The sequence below is a fragment of the Narcine bancroftii genome, chromosome 8, assembly GCF_036971445.1.
Source record: "Narcine bancroftii isolate sNarBan1 chromosome 8, sNarBan1.hap1, whole genome shotgun sequence".
In the NCBI taxonomy this organism is placed as follows: Eukaryota; Metazoa; Chordata; class Chondrichthyes; order Torpediniformes; family Narcinidae; genus Narcine; species Narcine bancroftii.
Genome location: NC_091476.1, coordinates 108,756,857 through 108,772,865, shown reverse-complemented (window position 1 = coordinate 108,772,865; position 16,009 = coordinate 108,756,857). Strand labels below are relative to the sequence as shown.

General features: G+C 49.2%; 1 protein-coding gene across 4 annotated transcripts in view; it reads left to right on the top strand.

Moving 5' to 3' along the window:
- The window catches only part of LOC138741160 (coxsackievirus and adenovirus receptor homolog), a 54,176-nt gene that overhangs the window by 12,881 nt on the left and 25,286 nt on the right, over positions 1-16,009 (top strand). For 3 of the 4 annotated variants that reach the window (XM_069894815.1, XM_069894818.1, XM_069894816.1), the window contains one exon: positions 7,049-7,126. The exons of the other annotated variant lie outside the window; for it this stretch is intronic. In XM_069894815.1, the coding sequence (XP_069750916.1) occupies positions 7,049-7,126 (78 nt within the window). The remainder of the gene's footprint in view (positions 1-7,048; positions 7,127-16,009) is intronic. 4 annotated transcript variants of the gene reach the window in all.

The following is a 16,009-nucleotide window of genomic DNA, read 5'->3' as shown; positions in this document are numbered from 1 at the left end:
AAGTTTACCGGATCCATTTATCAATTATATTTGCAATTTATAAGATTACTTGGATCTTGCTTTGTGAGTTTGTGGTTTCTTTTAATGGTAGTGAAATTATATGTACTTACCAGATAACTTCAGAAGGGAATGGGTGAGAATTTGTTGTGTAGTTGTGGTGAATGTCTGCCAAGCTGCCTGTTTCCCCTCTGGTGAGCCTTGTTGTACTAACATTGGCTGTGCATTATCTCTACTGTTGAGGACACTCCCCTTGGATATAACTGTATATGCATCTATTGTCTTTCATTATTGTACCATGAGTTTCTGCTAATAAAAACCATGATTATTGTTTAACCACATTGTCTTTGTCTACTTCATCAACTGGCACTCAATTTTATGAGCAGAAATGGATGCAGCACTCAAGCCAGAGCGGCTGATAATCGACCAGTTTGCCACGAGGGCCAGAGAAATTTTCAACTACTGGATTGCTTGTTTCGAAACAATGTGGTCGATGAGGCGATACAGTGGGGCCACTTGAATTCTCTGCTGGGTGAGGTCCCTTTTGCCATAATGCAAAGAGCTACCACTTTGGCTATAGCCCAGGAATGTCTGACTGCTTACTATACGGAACGTGGTGCTTGCTCGACACCAGTTGCTGACTAGACACCAGAAACCCGGGGAAAGTGATGCTGCCTTTGCACTGGCCCTCGACTCGCTGGCAAACGAACGTGATGACCGGGCAGTCAATGTGCAACAACACCGCAATGCCTTGAAGCTGGATGCTTTTGTCAACAGGATTGACTTCAGTTACATTTGACAGAGGCTGCTGGAGACAGAGCCCTTAACCTACAACCAGGCAGTCACTCTAGCCAAAAAAGTGCCATGCAGTCCAGTGAAATGCTAGAATCCAAAAAGGAAACATCCAAGAGTGCTGGAACCCCGAAGGAAAGAAAAGGGCGAACCCCTGAAAAATGCTACTTCTGTGATAAGAGCTGGCACCTCATTCAGAAGAGCCCAGCTCGATTTGTTACCTGCAGCTATTGTGGGAAACTCAGCCACTTCGCTAAAGCGTGTAAGGCGAAAAGTACTTCCACTGATAAGAAGAAGAGAAGCACCAAGAAAATGCATCCTGGAGCTGCAGGAATGGAAGACAATCGTGAAAAGGGGGAATCTTCAGATGAGCAGGCTGAATCGACTTCAAGTGACAGCGAGGTGAGATCCCCTGTAATAGCTCAATTGACTGTAAAGCTTGGGGGATGTTACGGACTGGAACGGTCGACTATGAAGGGGGAGGTGAATGGTGAGACTCTTGATTGCCTAATAGACTCAGGGAGTACTGACAGCTACATCCACGAGAAAGTTGCCAGAGCCTTAAATTTGTGGAGATATCCAGCGAACCGAAAGATATCGATGGCTTGTAGTGAACTTACAAAAACTGTACGGGACAAGTGTAAAGTTAGTTTAAATTTGCAGGGTCCTTGCCTTGCTGATGTTTGGCTCTTTATTATGCTGGAGCTCTGCGGCCCCGTGTTACTGGGGTTAGATATTCAATCTCAGATGAACTGTGTAGTGTTAAATTTCGGTGGGCCTCTACCCACACTTACCATCCCCCCCACTAGTTACTGCGGTCTGTCCGCATTAAGGATCAAAGCTCCTTCCCTTTTCAGTGATTTATCCCCTGAGTGTCAGCCAATTGCCACTAAGAGCCGTTCTTACAGGAAAGAGAATCATGAGTTTATCAAAGCGGAGATCCAGAGACTGCTTAAAGAGGGAGTCATTGAACCTAGTAAGAGTCTGTGGTGGGCCCAAGAGGTAGTCATAAAAAATCACACTAAGAGACGACTGGCTATTGACTTCAGCCAGACAATCAACCGTTACACTATCCTGGATGCCTACCCCCAGCCACACATCAATGAAATGATTAATCAGATAGCGCAATACAAAGTATACTCCACTATCGACCTCAAAGCAACTTATCACCAAATCCTCATTAAGAAAAGGGAATGGCCCTGTACGGTTTTTGAGGCTTATGGGGGGGGGGGTTATACCATTTTAAAAGGGTACCTTTTGGGGTCCTTAATGGTGTGTCTGTGTTTCAGAGGGAAATGGATAAGATTGTTAGGAAGTATGAGTTACAGGGTACGTTTCCCTATCTGGATAATATCACGATCTGTGATAGCACGACAACTTAAAGAAATTTTTAGCAACAGCTAAAGAACTCAACCTTACATTTAATGAGGGCAAATGTGTGTTCAACGCAACAGAGCTACCCATTCTGGGCTACATTGTCCACAAGGGCAAAATCCGCCCCGACCCGGAAAGAATGGCCCCTCCTTAAGAAGTTACCACACCCAGACTCAGCAAAAGCCCTTAAAAGGTGTATGAGATTCTTTTCCTACTACTGCAAATAGGTTTGGGACTACGCCACGAAGGCATGCCCTCTGTTTGACACTAAATCTTTTCCTCTCTCTCCAATGTCCTTGAAGGCTTTCGAGAGAATTAAAACTGATATTGCCAAAGCTGCACTCTCGTCCATTGACGAGGATGTCCCATTCCAAGTGAAAACTGATGCCTCAGATTGTGCCTTGACAGGAACCCTTAATCAAAAGGGCAGACCTGTGGCATTCTTCTCCCGTACATTACGCGAACCTGAACTTAAACATCCTGCCATTGAAAAAGAAGCCCAGGCTATTATTGAAGCTGTTCGCTACTGAAGACACTTTCTAGCCAGCAGAAACTTACTCTTGACACTGATCAGAAATCTGTAGCTTACATGTTTAGTACTAAACACAAAAGTAAAATCAAGAATGATAAGATGGTACGCTGGCAAATAGAACTCTCAACTTATAATTATGAGATCCAGTACAGACCGGGCAGGTTAAATGATCCCTCTGACGCATTGTCACAATCTGCTGCTGGTGTTCAGATGGAGGGGTGAAAAGAGATCCAGAGCAGACTGTGCCACCCAGGAGTCACGAGGTTCTTCCATTACATAAGGGCTAACAACCTTCCTTACTGTCTGGAAGAAGTCAGGAAACTGACTAAAAGCTGTCCTGTTTGTGCAGAATGGAAACCGCAATACTTCAAAGGTCCGGAGGCCACTCTCATCAAGGCAACCCGACCTTTTGAGAGGATTAGCTTATATTTTAAAGAGCCGTTACCTCGGACTATCCATACACCAGCGTGCCGCTCGGGTGCTGCACCTCGACGCCCTGGGGGACAGGTCCCCGATGGAACTGATGGACGAGATGCTCGCGCTCATGGGTGAGCACATCAACTGCCCACTTTTCGAGTGCATCTTCTTCGAACATATGCCCGGGGACATCCTCCCGCTGCTGGTTCAGGAGAGCTTCACTGACCCGAGGAAGATCGCCCAGAAGGCCCAAGAGGTATGGCTCGCACGATTCTCGGAAGGCTCAGTGGTCCAGCAAGTCACGAGGCACGACCATACCAAGCCCGCCCCTAGCGCTGCGGTAGAACACACGGCCCCTACAGGGGCCACCAAGTTCATAACCAAGGCTGCAGCATCCGCTTCAAGCCTCTGCTTCTACCACCAGCACTGGGGAGCCAAGGCTCAGAAGTGTCGTCAGCCCTGCTCGTACCCGGGAAACGACCAGGCTGGCCACTGTTAATGGCTGCAGCGGCTGGCCAAGGAAACAGCCTTCTCTACCTGTGGGACTCAGTTAGCAGTCGGCGGTTCCTCATTGACACTGGAGCCTAGATCAGCATCATACTGCCCTCAGCCATCAAATCCAGGAACCGACCTCGTGGACCTCCCATCCATGCAGCCAACGCAACGGTAATCCGGACGTATGGAGACAAGACAGTCCACTTCCAGATCGGCCAACAGAATTTCACGTGGAGGTTCACCGTTTCGTCCCTCCCGACTGCCATCCTGGGTGCAGAATTCCTCTTTGCACACGGGCTTCTGGTGGACATTCGAGGTAGGAAACTGTGGACACCTGTACCCTCCAGTCTGTTCGCCTCGAAACCTCCTGCTCGGAGCAACAGCAGATGGCTACGATCAGCACGCTCAGAGACGAGTTCCAGCAGATCCTGGATGAGTTCCCAACACTCCTCAAGCCACAGTTCTCTGTTGCCTCGCTGCAACACAGGGTGTTCCATCACATCCCCACCCAGGGCCCTCCGGTTCACGCCAAGGCATGCCGGCTCCCGCCTGACAAGCTCCAGGTAGTGAAAGAGGAGTGTTCGCACCTGTTGGAGCTGGGGATCATTCAGCGGACTGACAGCCCATGGGCCTCGCCACTCCTGCTGGTCCCAAAAGCCTCCAGTGGCAGGCATCCCTGCGGAGACTATCGACGGCTCAATGAGGCAACCTTTCCTGACAGTTACCCCATCCCTCACATCCAGGACTTTACGGCCAACCTGCAAGTCGCGAGGGTCTTCTCCAAGGTTGACCTGGTGCACGGATATCACCAGATCCCAGTGCACCGTGAGGACATACCCAAGACGGCCATTATCACCCCCTTTGGCCTGTTCAAATTCCTGCACATGCCGTTCGGGCTCAAGAACGCCTCTGAGACCTTCCAGCGCCTCATGGTCTCTGTGGGCAAGGACTTGAATTTCATCTTTATTTATTTGGGTGACATCTTTGTCGCCAGCAAGGACTGGACACAACACAAGTCCCACCAACGTGCCATTTTCTCCCAGCGTCCGAGTTCGGCCTTATCATCAACTTGGCCAAGTGCCAGTTCGGTAAAGAGTACATGCAGTTCCTGGGCCATAACATCACAACTGAAGGAGCCACTCCCGAAGCTGCGAAGGTCTCCGCCATCAGTGAGTTCCCATGCCAAACTGCCTCAAGGGGCTGCAGGAGTTCGCGGGTATGGTCAACTTTTACAACCGCTTCATCCCGGGAGCTGCGCGCATCATGCAGCCACTGTTCGCCCTCATCGCAGCCAAGCACAAGACGCTTGCTTGGAACCCAGAAGCTTACACCGCATTCGAGGCCACAAAGAACGCCCTCGCGAAGGCTGCCATGCACGCCCACCTGCACACCGACCTGCATATGGCACTCTCTGTCGATGCCTCTGCCACAGCCGTCGGTGCCATCCTGGAGCAGCAGTTGAATGGGCATTGGAAGCCCCTGGCATTCTTCCGCCGCCTGCTCCACCCAGTGGAATGCAAGTATAGTGCCTTCAATTGTGAGTTACTAGGCTTGTACCTGGTGGTGCAGCATTTCCGCTATTTTTTGGAGGGGAGGACTTTTACCATCTTCACCAACCACCAAACGCTCACGATGGCAAAGGATCCCTGGTCGGCCCCCCAGCAGCGTCACCTCTCCTTTGTGTCGGAGTTTACCACCGACATTCGGCACAAGGCGGGGAAGGACAATGTGGTTGCCGGTACACTCTCGTGACCAGCCATCTGGGCGCTGACACCCGGCCTCGACCGACCAGCTCGCCTGGGACCAGGAAGCTGATGAGGAGATGAGGGCCTTCAAGACCGCCATCATCGGCCTGCAGTTCCGAGACCTCCCGACTCCGAGTGGCAAAGGCACCATCCTGCGCGATATCTCCTTGGGAACCGCGGCCAGTGGTTCCGCAGCAGTGGCCCAGGCAGGTCTTCCGTCACATCCACGATTTTTTACATCCGTCCATCAGGTCCACAGTTCGGATGGTGGCAGAAAGGTTCATATGGCATGGGCTGTAGAAGCAGATCGCACGCGGGGTGGGCCAGAATATGCACCCATTGCCAGACGTCCAAGGTGCACAGGCACACCAGGGTGTCTGTACAGTTCAATCACATCCGGGAACGGTTCAGCCACATTCACGTGGACATTGTCGGGCCCTTACCCATTTCCCGGGGCAACTATTAACTGTTTATGGTGGTGGATCGCACCACTCACTGGCCCGAGGCGATCCCGATGCCAGATGCCTCCACCGACTCCTGCTCCCAAGCCCTGTTGCATGGTTGGGTCACCCGGTTTGGCGTCCCGGCTCACCTCACCAGCGATCGGGGCGCCCAGTTCACATCTGCGCTCTGAGTACAGCTTGCCTACAGGTTGGGGATATAGCTACACCGCCCCACGGCCTACCACCCGGAGGCCAATGGACTGGTTGAATGTCTGCACCACCACCTTAATTCGGTGATCATGGCCCGCCTCACTGGTCCTGACTGGACAGACGAACTGCCTTGGGTGCTCCTGGACATCCGCTCCACTCCCAAGGAAGAACTACAGGCGTCATCAGCTGAGCTGGTCTACGGTGCACCGCTGGCACCACCAGGTGAGTTCATCAACGCACCAGTGATCGCTGCATGAACTACTTCCTCACCTCAGGACATGCTTAGACTCCTTCAAACCCCCACCGCCACCCAGGCATGGCACCCACCCAACTCACGTTCCTGGCGAGCTGCTCTCCGCGGAGTTCATTTTCGTTCGGCGAGTTCCGACCATGGCACCTCTGCAGCAACCGTACAAGGGGCCGTACAAAGTTATACAGCATTGCAGCTCAACATTCACGCTGGACTTGGGCGGCAGGCATGGACAGACTGAAGCCAGCGCACCTCGATCCCACTGAGCCCGTGGTCACTGCCCAGCCCAAGAAGCGAGGCCGTCCAGCAAAAAAGGACATTGTGCCAGTTCTGGGGGGGGGGGGGGTGCTGTGTGGCGGCTCACCACAAGGCAGACCTCCCACTCTCCTCCTGTGATCCGCTCTGCAGTTTGCAGCAGTCTATGTTCCCTGCTTCAGTAGTTTTAAACTACACAGAATCTTACCAATCCAATCCACTAATTTGAAAATCCGATTCATGTTGTTTATTATTTTGATGACTGTTTCCTGATTATGGGCACAACATAGTGGGTTTGTAACACAACCAACAGGTTTCAGTTCACCTAACAGACTGGGAAGGATATACTCATTCCTTCATTATTGCTGATTTAAAAAATCATACAGAAAGATTCTATCCCCCAGAATGCAGCTCAGAATAGTTCTCAGTAAACATTCGATTGAAGTTAGCTTCTTATGATTAGATGCTTTCATTTTATTTGTTATTTCCTATTATTTATAAAACTATTTTGGCTATTTTATTTAATTGGGAATTCTAGATAAAGAGCAAAGCCTTGAGGATCAGAACATCCCAAAGACCCTGATGAACAGCACAATGGTTCCAAAGAATAGCACAGGTAAGGCGATTGGGGCTTCAGAATGCCAAGGTGCAATACTGAGGATAAAGCTAGAATGAGGCACATCATTGCTGCATCTCAAAGTGTTTTACAGCTGCTGAGGTGCCTTTGAAGTGTGAAATGTTATTTAGGAAGCAATGTTATAAGGTAGGTTCCATTGATAATTCCTGTTTATGAAATTCAAGCAGCCGGCCAAAAAAATCTAGGAAAATAGATACATTTAAAAATAAGAATAAATATAAATTTAAATAAAAGTTTAAAATTGTAAAGTAAATGTTTGGTAGCAGCAAATATTCAGCCAGAAGAGTGCCTTGGTCATGCATCATCTTAGCAGCCGATAAATAAAGTTGTGTTTGAAAAAAATGGCGTCGCCCAGGATAAAGAGCTGGTTGATTCCACTCCCCATTGGACTGACTCTCTTAAAGTGTCTTCTAATCCCCGCTTAATAAGTTTTTACCATCATTAGTATATTATTAATTATTAATAAGGCTTTAACTGTAGACTTGGGGTGGGGGGGCTTTCATTATCTATAATGTTGCTGTTCGACTTTTGGCGGCTCTGTGGAGGGAAGGAACCGCAGATGCAGTGACAGTTAAATGTTTTCAAAGAATGTGACTGAAAATAAAGTCAAATGCTTTAAGGTTTATAAATTCATGCAAGTCAACTTTGTTCAGTGTAAGTACAGTATTTTTAGTTTTGTCTTTTAAACTTTTTATTCTTAATTCAGGTGTATTAGTTAGGCATTGTAAGAGGTCTCAATCATCTGGAAAACTTGTATATCTAGCACCTACTAATCCCTGTAGGTGCCGGATACGAGGGGTTTTACTGTATGTTATTAATAACTGAATAATCTCTTATAATGGCAAAAGAATCAGAGGAAATGCATATAGTTAAAATCTACAATAAATTGACATAACTTTCAAACTGGCCACTCATTACCTCTATCTGAAAGGGAACTGGGGATGGACTATCAGAGTTGGCTATGTCAGCCATGAAAATATGCACAACGAAATAGATCAAAATGACAATAAGTGAGGAAACAGGCCCTTTGCGCACCAAGTATGTGCCAACCATTAAGCTCCTGTTTACAAGAATCCTACACTGATCCCATTTCTTTGCCTCCTCTGCACTTTCCCAGCAAAACTACTCAGAAGCTAAGTCCAATATTTGTGTTGCTTAAACAACTGCTGCGTAAGGAAACGAAGATTTTGAGTTTTAGTTGTTCATGTATGAATGGCCACTCTGGAAAGTAGGAAAACATTTTTGAAAAGCAAAAATGTAAATTCTATGTAAAAATAACATAGATGAATGCGGTTGAAATAATAGCTGTGATTACTTTTGTCTCACCTAACTAATGTTCTAAGGCAGGGGTGTCAAACTCAAATTCACAAAGGGCCAAAATTAAAAACTTGGACTAAGTCGAGGGCCGAACTAAATATTTATTGAAAATTTTCAACAACATCTGCATGTTTTCTCTTCTTTCAACATATGTAATGTTAAACTTTTTCTTATTAAAATAAATGTTTAATAATAGTTTTGGTTAAACTCTTTCCAGAAGCATTAACAAATGAGAAATAAAATATTCAATAAATAATATTTCTCTATAGAGGATTTGTCAAATGTTGCTAGTGTCCTGTCGAATAGTAAAATCTGAGGGCTATTGAGAATGTGGGAGAATAACATGATTCCTGAAACAATCAAATGGGTGACTGATTGTGGGCATGAACTCTAGCAGGGTTATTTGCCATGCTCTTTTTCCATTGGTACAGATATCCTTTGATTTACACACTTTTCAAGTTTTATGCCTAATGAGCTTGTATCCAGGTGCAGGACCATTTTTAACCAGGAATATATTTATCACTGTGACATGAAACTATTGGAAGATCGTTTTATCCTGAGATTAAAGTTCATAATACTTACTCAGGCCTGTGTGCGGGAGGGCGGGGTTTGCTGGCGATCGGGTTGGACAACGACAGTGCGGGGCCATCGGCTGTCGCTGCAGGGTGGCATCTCGGCGGATCATCGGCCCCGTCACCGTGAGTCGCGGATCGGCCTGCGGCAGGGAGGGGGAGTGGGCAACGGTCCTGGCAAGGTCAGGCCCGAGGCCTCCGTTTCTGGGCGCTGGGAAGCGGCCTTGGCTTCCCCTGACACCGGCCAGGCCCCAAAACCAGAGTCCACGGTGAGACCCTGCAACGTAAACAGAGGAGGTGGGGGCGATTATCAGGCTGACGCCAATGCATTCTGGGATTTGTTGTATTACTGTGCATGCGCTATACTGGCGCGGCGGCCAGCGGGCCACCTCTAATACATTTTTGAAATGATCTTGCGGGCCAAATATAATTATATCGCGGGCCAAATTTGGCCCGCGGGCCAGAGTTTGACATGTGTGTTCTAAGGTGTTATTATCAGGTAATCAGCTCAATGAAGCTTGAATCTTTTTTCAGCCTCGTTTGATGTTTTGGTACATTTGGGCAATTGTTTAATAAACACATATGCAGATAAATTCTCGTAATCCACAAATGCAATTGATTTTACAATTACTTTTCAATTTTTATTTATTTTCTACACTTCATACAACATTCAAAATAGTAGCAGTTATCACCTATTCTCAAATTCATTTGAACCATTTCTGAGAGTTATCTCAAGTTTCTTTATCTCTATTTCCAGATACAAAATATCTCCTGACATTTACTGTAAACCCAGCAGCTTCCGCAGCTACTTAGACCAGCTATTCTCAATGGGGGCCACAGCATATTTAAGTAAAAGCCTTGTTTTCTTTTCACCTCACATAACAAATATTTTTATGTAATCGGTAGGAGAGAAGTACGGAAGAAACTAAACTTGACTGCTTCACAGGGAAGAAGGGCCATAAACTTTGAACTAAGAGGGCCATAGCCAAAAAAAATTGAGAATGTCTGACTTAGACAACAACTCTTCCCACCACACTTTAATAAAAGGTCCCAACTCAAAAGGTTGCCCGTCCACTTCTCTCAATGGATGCTGCCTGACTTACTGAGTCCTTCCACTGTCCTTGTTTGCTGTTCAACCCTTTCTCCCAGTTTCTCTATCTTTGATGCATCTGCTCTCAAGACGAGACCTTCCATCCTGGGACATCTTATATGTTCTCCTTCAGAAAATGTGGCTTCCCTCCTTCTGTGGTTGATGGAGCCCTCGCTTGCATTTTCTCCATTTCATGGACCTTCTGTTCTCACTCGCTCCTTCCCATCATGAGCTCCCCTTGTTCTCACTGTTTCCCCAACTGGCCTCTGCTTCCCTCATTTCCACCAGCTCCAAATAGAATCCCACCACTAGCCATTCCCAATGCTCCTGATGTAGCCCCTGCTACATTGACAAGACCAAGTGCTAACTTGGTGACTAGTTTGCAGAGCCCCAGCACTCTGTCCTCAATGGCCCTCACAGGCTCCCATTTGTATGCCATTTCAACTCTCCTCCAATTCACATATTAATCTGTTCATCCTCAGTTATTTACACTGACAGGGTGATGCCCCACACAGATGAAAGGTACCTGTACAACATTTGGGATATGGTATTTCTGATGAAATGTTGAACTTTAGGTATCCCTTGCCTCCTGTGTTCCCCTCTCTCTCTCTCCTTCTGATCCACCTCCAGCCCTTTCCCATACTCTCTCCTCTCACCCTCACATCACTCATTTTAATGCCTTCTTCTTTGGCTCCATCTGCCTCAGTCCCACAAGTCACTGACTGGATCCCCTCCACATCTGTTCTTCCCTTCTGTCATAAATATTCCTCGTAATCACCTTCAGTGTTGATGGAGAGTTCCAGCCTGAAATGTTGACCATTCTTTTTCTCCCACTGATGCTTCTGAACCCACTGAGTTCCTCCAACACAGTTTTTGTGCCAGATTCCTGCTTCTGCATTCTTTTGTGTATCCCGGTTATTACCTTCCTGATAGATATTGCGTCCTCACTTATCACCTTCAGCAACAGTCTCCACCTTAACCCTCCCTCCACACAGCTGGCTGCATCTGTCTATTATTCCTGTAATCCACCTATCACCCACCTACCTGCCTCTCCCTCCCAACTCCATCCAACTGGTTCCATCTGCCCAACATCCTTCATCCCACCTCTATCCAACTATCATGTACTGGTCTCTGTCTCACCTTTCCTCTGCCCACTCTATATTTTCTCTCCATTCTAATGCTGGGCTTCTAGGATGGGGAGTTCCATCCCCACGCATCCCAGCCCCTGGAGATGCTGCTCGACCCACTGACTTCCTCTAGGAGTGATATACCCTTTACTTTTGTATATTGGTTTCACAGAGATCACCAAGAAAAATCCAGACCCAGGGCTCAAGGACAGGGTGTGGAGCTCGTTGAAAGAACCAAAGACTTGTTGATCCAAACCAAGGCTTTTATTAGCAAAAGACAGGAGCTCTTCACATGTGGCCGACCAGTCCAGAATGATCCGACCTGGCTAGGGACACAACCCTTTAAGGCCCAGACAATAGGCGTGGCTTAGCTCTCAGCCAATCGCTGTAAGCACAGTCTAGATACAGTAACTATATACACTATGTACATTGGTGATAGATCTGTACTATCACACAGGGGAAAATGAGGGTGTGTACTTGAGAGCCTATGGAGGCCTGGTGTGTTTGGGATAGTCGAGACTGGGTGGACATTGACAGCCTGCTGAGTCCTTGGGAAGGTTGGGAAATGTTGGTGGTCACTGGCCAGAGAACAGTACCTTGTTTGTAATAGGGAAGGAAATCAGGGCCTTGATTTGGGAGATCCATGTCTGGGATAAAAAAGGGAGAGGATTGGGGTGGTTGGGACTGTGGTGAAGGGAAGTAATAGAATCACCCCAAAAGCTTCTCAGTGAGGTTAATGCTGTCAACAGAAAATCTGCTGGAGGAACTCCACAGGTTGAGCAGCAGCAGTGAGTGAAAATGTATGCTCAACATTTTGGGAAAGTGGCTTTCATCAAGACTGAGTATGCAGAGGAGAGAAAACTAGTATAATGCTCCTCCAGTAGGGCGTTTGCTGCTCCACATTCCACCATCTGTTAGAATGTTGTTAACACCTGATTGTCCTGGGAGTGATCAATCAGGTATGTTCCAATTTCCTGGAACGCAGTCTGTGTGAAAACATCAGAATGAGAATAATGAGTCATTCCAGTTCAAAAATTTTACCCCAGTAAACTTCCCAGAATGCCTGTAGTCTAAAGTTAACTGCAGGCATTCCAGAAACAACAGGCTAATGATTAGTACGTATTTGCAAGTCTCACCTCCTTACTTACTGCACTTCTGGCATTCAGATAAGAAAACAGAGATTTCGAGTTTTGGTCGTTTGTGTGTGAATGCCCACTCCGGAAGGTAGGAAGAAGTTTTTGAATGTAAAAAAAACATGAATTCTATGTCAAAAAAGGTAAGACATTCCCCAAAATACATACATTCATTCTGTTGAGGAATCTTAACCACAAGCACAAAATGGAGGACAAGATCATTTGATGTAATGTGGCGGCTCACCACAAGGCAGGCGAACCGGCCACACTTGTAAGCCACGAGGCGGGGCAGCCGGCCAAAATGGCGCCATTGGGGGTTTCCCTTCCTTCCACCTCGGGGCTCAGAAACCCGCACTTAGGGAACATGTGACGCCCGGGTGATGTCAGCGCCCTCCAGCGCGGTTCTCAGCCAGGTCTGGGCTGGGAGTATAAATGCACACCAGCAGCCTGCAATAAACTAGTCTGCTCACTGAGCTCAACTCATCTGGTTGCGTGTATTATTGCAGGAGTAGTATAGCCGCCGCTACAATTGGTGACACCGTCTGGTTTAAAAGTCTTTGAACCCATCATGAGCGAGCCTGGGATCAGCACTATAGCCATAAAACTGCCTGAATTCTGGGTTCAGGAGCCGGAAGCCTGGTTCGGTCACGCAGAGGCCCAGTTTCACCTCCGCCAGATTTCATCCGACACAACCATATTTAACCATGTAGTTGCTGCCCTGGACCAGGCCACCACCAGACGCTTGCTGCACCTTGTTCAACATCCACCCACCGAGGACAAGTACGAGATCATCAAGCGAGTGCTTACCGGGTCCCTTGGACTATCCATACACCAGCGTGCCGCTCGGGTGCTGCACCTCGATGTCCTGGAGGACAGGTCCTCGATGGAACTGATGGACAAGATGCTCGCGCTCATGGGTGAGCACACTAACTGCCCACTTTTTGAGTGCATCTTCCTCGAACATATGCCCGGGGACAAGGAAGGTCACCCATAAGATCTAAAAGCTATGGCACGCACAATTCTTGGAAGGCTCAGTGGTCCAGCAAATCATGAGGCATGGGCACGACCATGCCAAGCCCACTCCTAGCGCTGCAGTAGAACACACGACCCCCGCAGGGGTCCCCAAGAGCATAACCAAGGCCGCAGAATCCACTTCAGGCCTCTGCTTCTACCACCAGCACACGGGAGCCAAGGCTCAGAAGTGTCGTCAGCCCTGCTCGTTCCAGGGAAACAACCAGGCTGGCCACTGTTAATGGCTGCAGCGGCTGGCCAAGTAAACAGCCTTCTCTACCTGCGGGACTCAGTCAGCGGCTGAAGGTTCCTCATTGACACTGGAGCCCAGATCAGCATCATACCGCCCTCAGCCATCAAATCCAGGAACCGACCTCGTGGACCTCCCATCCGTGCGGCCAACGCACCGGCAATCCGGACGTATGGAAACAAAAACAGTCCACATCCAAATCGGCCAAAAGAATTTTGTGTGGTGGTTCACCGTCTCGTCCCTCCCGACTGCCATCCTGGGTGCAGAATTCCACTTCGCACATGGGCTTCTGGTGGACATTCAAGGTAGGTAACTAGTGGACACCTGTACACTCCAGACCATTCACCTTGACGCCTCCCGCTTGGAGCAACCGCAGATGGTCACGATCAGCACGCCCAGAGACGAGTTCCAGCAGATCCTGCACAAGTTCTCAACATTCCTCAAGCCACAGTTCTCTATTGCCTCGCTGCGACACGGGGTGTTCCACAACATCCCCACCCAGGGCCCTCCGGTTCATGCCAAGGCACGCCGACTCCCGCCTGACAAGCTCCAGGTAGCGAAGGAGGAGTTTTTGCACCTGTTGGAGCTGGGGATCATTCAGCGGTCCGACAGCCCATGGGCCTCACCGGTCCTCCTGGTCCCGAAAGCCTCCAGCGGCTGGCGTCCCTGTGGAGACTATCGATGGTTCAACGAGGCAACCATTCCTGAGCGTTACCCCATCCCTCACATCCAGGACTTTACAGCCAACCTTCATGGCATGAGGGTTTTCTCCAAGGTTGACCTGGTGTGCGGATATCACCAGATCCCTGAGGACATATCCAAGACAGCCATTATCACCCCCTTTGGCCTGTTCAAATTCCTGCGCATGCCGTTCAGGCTCGAGAACGCCACTCAGACCTTCCAGTGCCTCATGGACTCTGTGCGTAGGGACTTGGATTTCATCTTTATTTATTTGGATGACATCCTTGTCGCCAGCAAGGAGCAAGCGCAACACAAGGCCCACCTACATGCCCTTTTCTCCCAGCTGTCCAACTTCGGTCTTACCATCAACCCGGCCAAGTGCCAGTTCGGGAAAGAGTCCATGCAGTTCCTGAGCCATTCCATCATGGTCGTAAGAGCCACGCCCGCTGCTGCAAAGGTCACCGCTATCAGGGAGTTTCCACACCCGGACAGCCTCAAGGGGCTGCAGGAGTTCACGGGTATGGTCAACTTTTACAACCGCTTCATCCCGGGAGCTGCGCGCATCATGCAGCCGCTGTTCGCCCTCATTGCAGCCTAGCACAAGATGCTCACTTGGAACCCAGAAGCCTGCACTGCATTCAAGGCCACCAAGGATGCCCTGGCAAAGGCCACCATGCTCGTCCACCTGCACACCAACCTGCACATGGCACTCTCTGTCGATCCCTCTGTCACAGCCATCGGTGGCATCCTGGAGCAGCAGATGAATGGACATTGGAAACCGCTGGCATTCTTCAGCTGCCTGCTCCATCCGCCGGAACACAAGAATAGTGCTTTCAACTGCGAGTTACTGGGCATGTACCTGGCGGTGCAGCATTTCTGCTATTTTTTGGAGGGAAAGACTTTTACCATTTTCACCGACCACAAACCCCTCACCCAGGCATTTGCGATGGCAAAGGATCGCTGGTCAGCCAGCCAGCAGCATCACCTCTCCTTCGTGTTGGAGTTTACCACTGACATTTGGCACAAGGCGGGGAAGGACAATGTGGTTGCCGATGCACTCTCGTGACCGGCCATCTGGGCGCTGACACCCAGCCTCGACTTCGACCAGCTCGCCCGGGATCAGGAAGTTGATGAGGAGACGAGGGCCTTCAAGGCCGCCATCACCGGCCTGCGGTTCCGAGACCTCCCGACTCCGAGCGGCGAAGGCACCATCCTGTGCGATATCTCTTTGGGCACCCTGCGGCCAGTGGTTCCGCAGCAGTGGCGCAGGCAGGTCTTCCATCACATCCATGACCTTTCACATCCGTCCATCAAGTCCATGGTCCAGATGGTGGCAGAATGGTTCGTATGGCATGGGCTGCGGAAGCAGATCACGGGCTGGGCCAGAACATGCACCCATTGCCAGGCGTCCAAGATGCACAGGCACACCAGGGCGCCCATACGGAGTTCGATCACGTCCGGGAACAGTTCAGCCACATTCACGTGGACATTGTCGGCCCTTACCCATTACCCATTGTTTATGGTGGTGGACTGCACCACTCGCTGGCCCGAGGTGATCCCGTTGCCAGATGTCTCCACTGACTCCTGCTCCCAAGCCCTGTTGCATGGTTGGGTCACCCGGTTCGGCGTCCTGGCTCACCTCACCAGCGATCAGGGTACCCAGTTCACATCTGAACTCTGG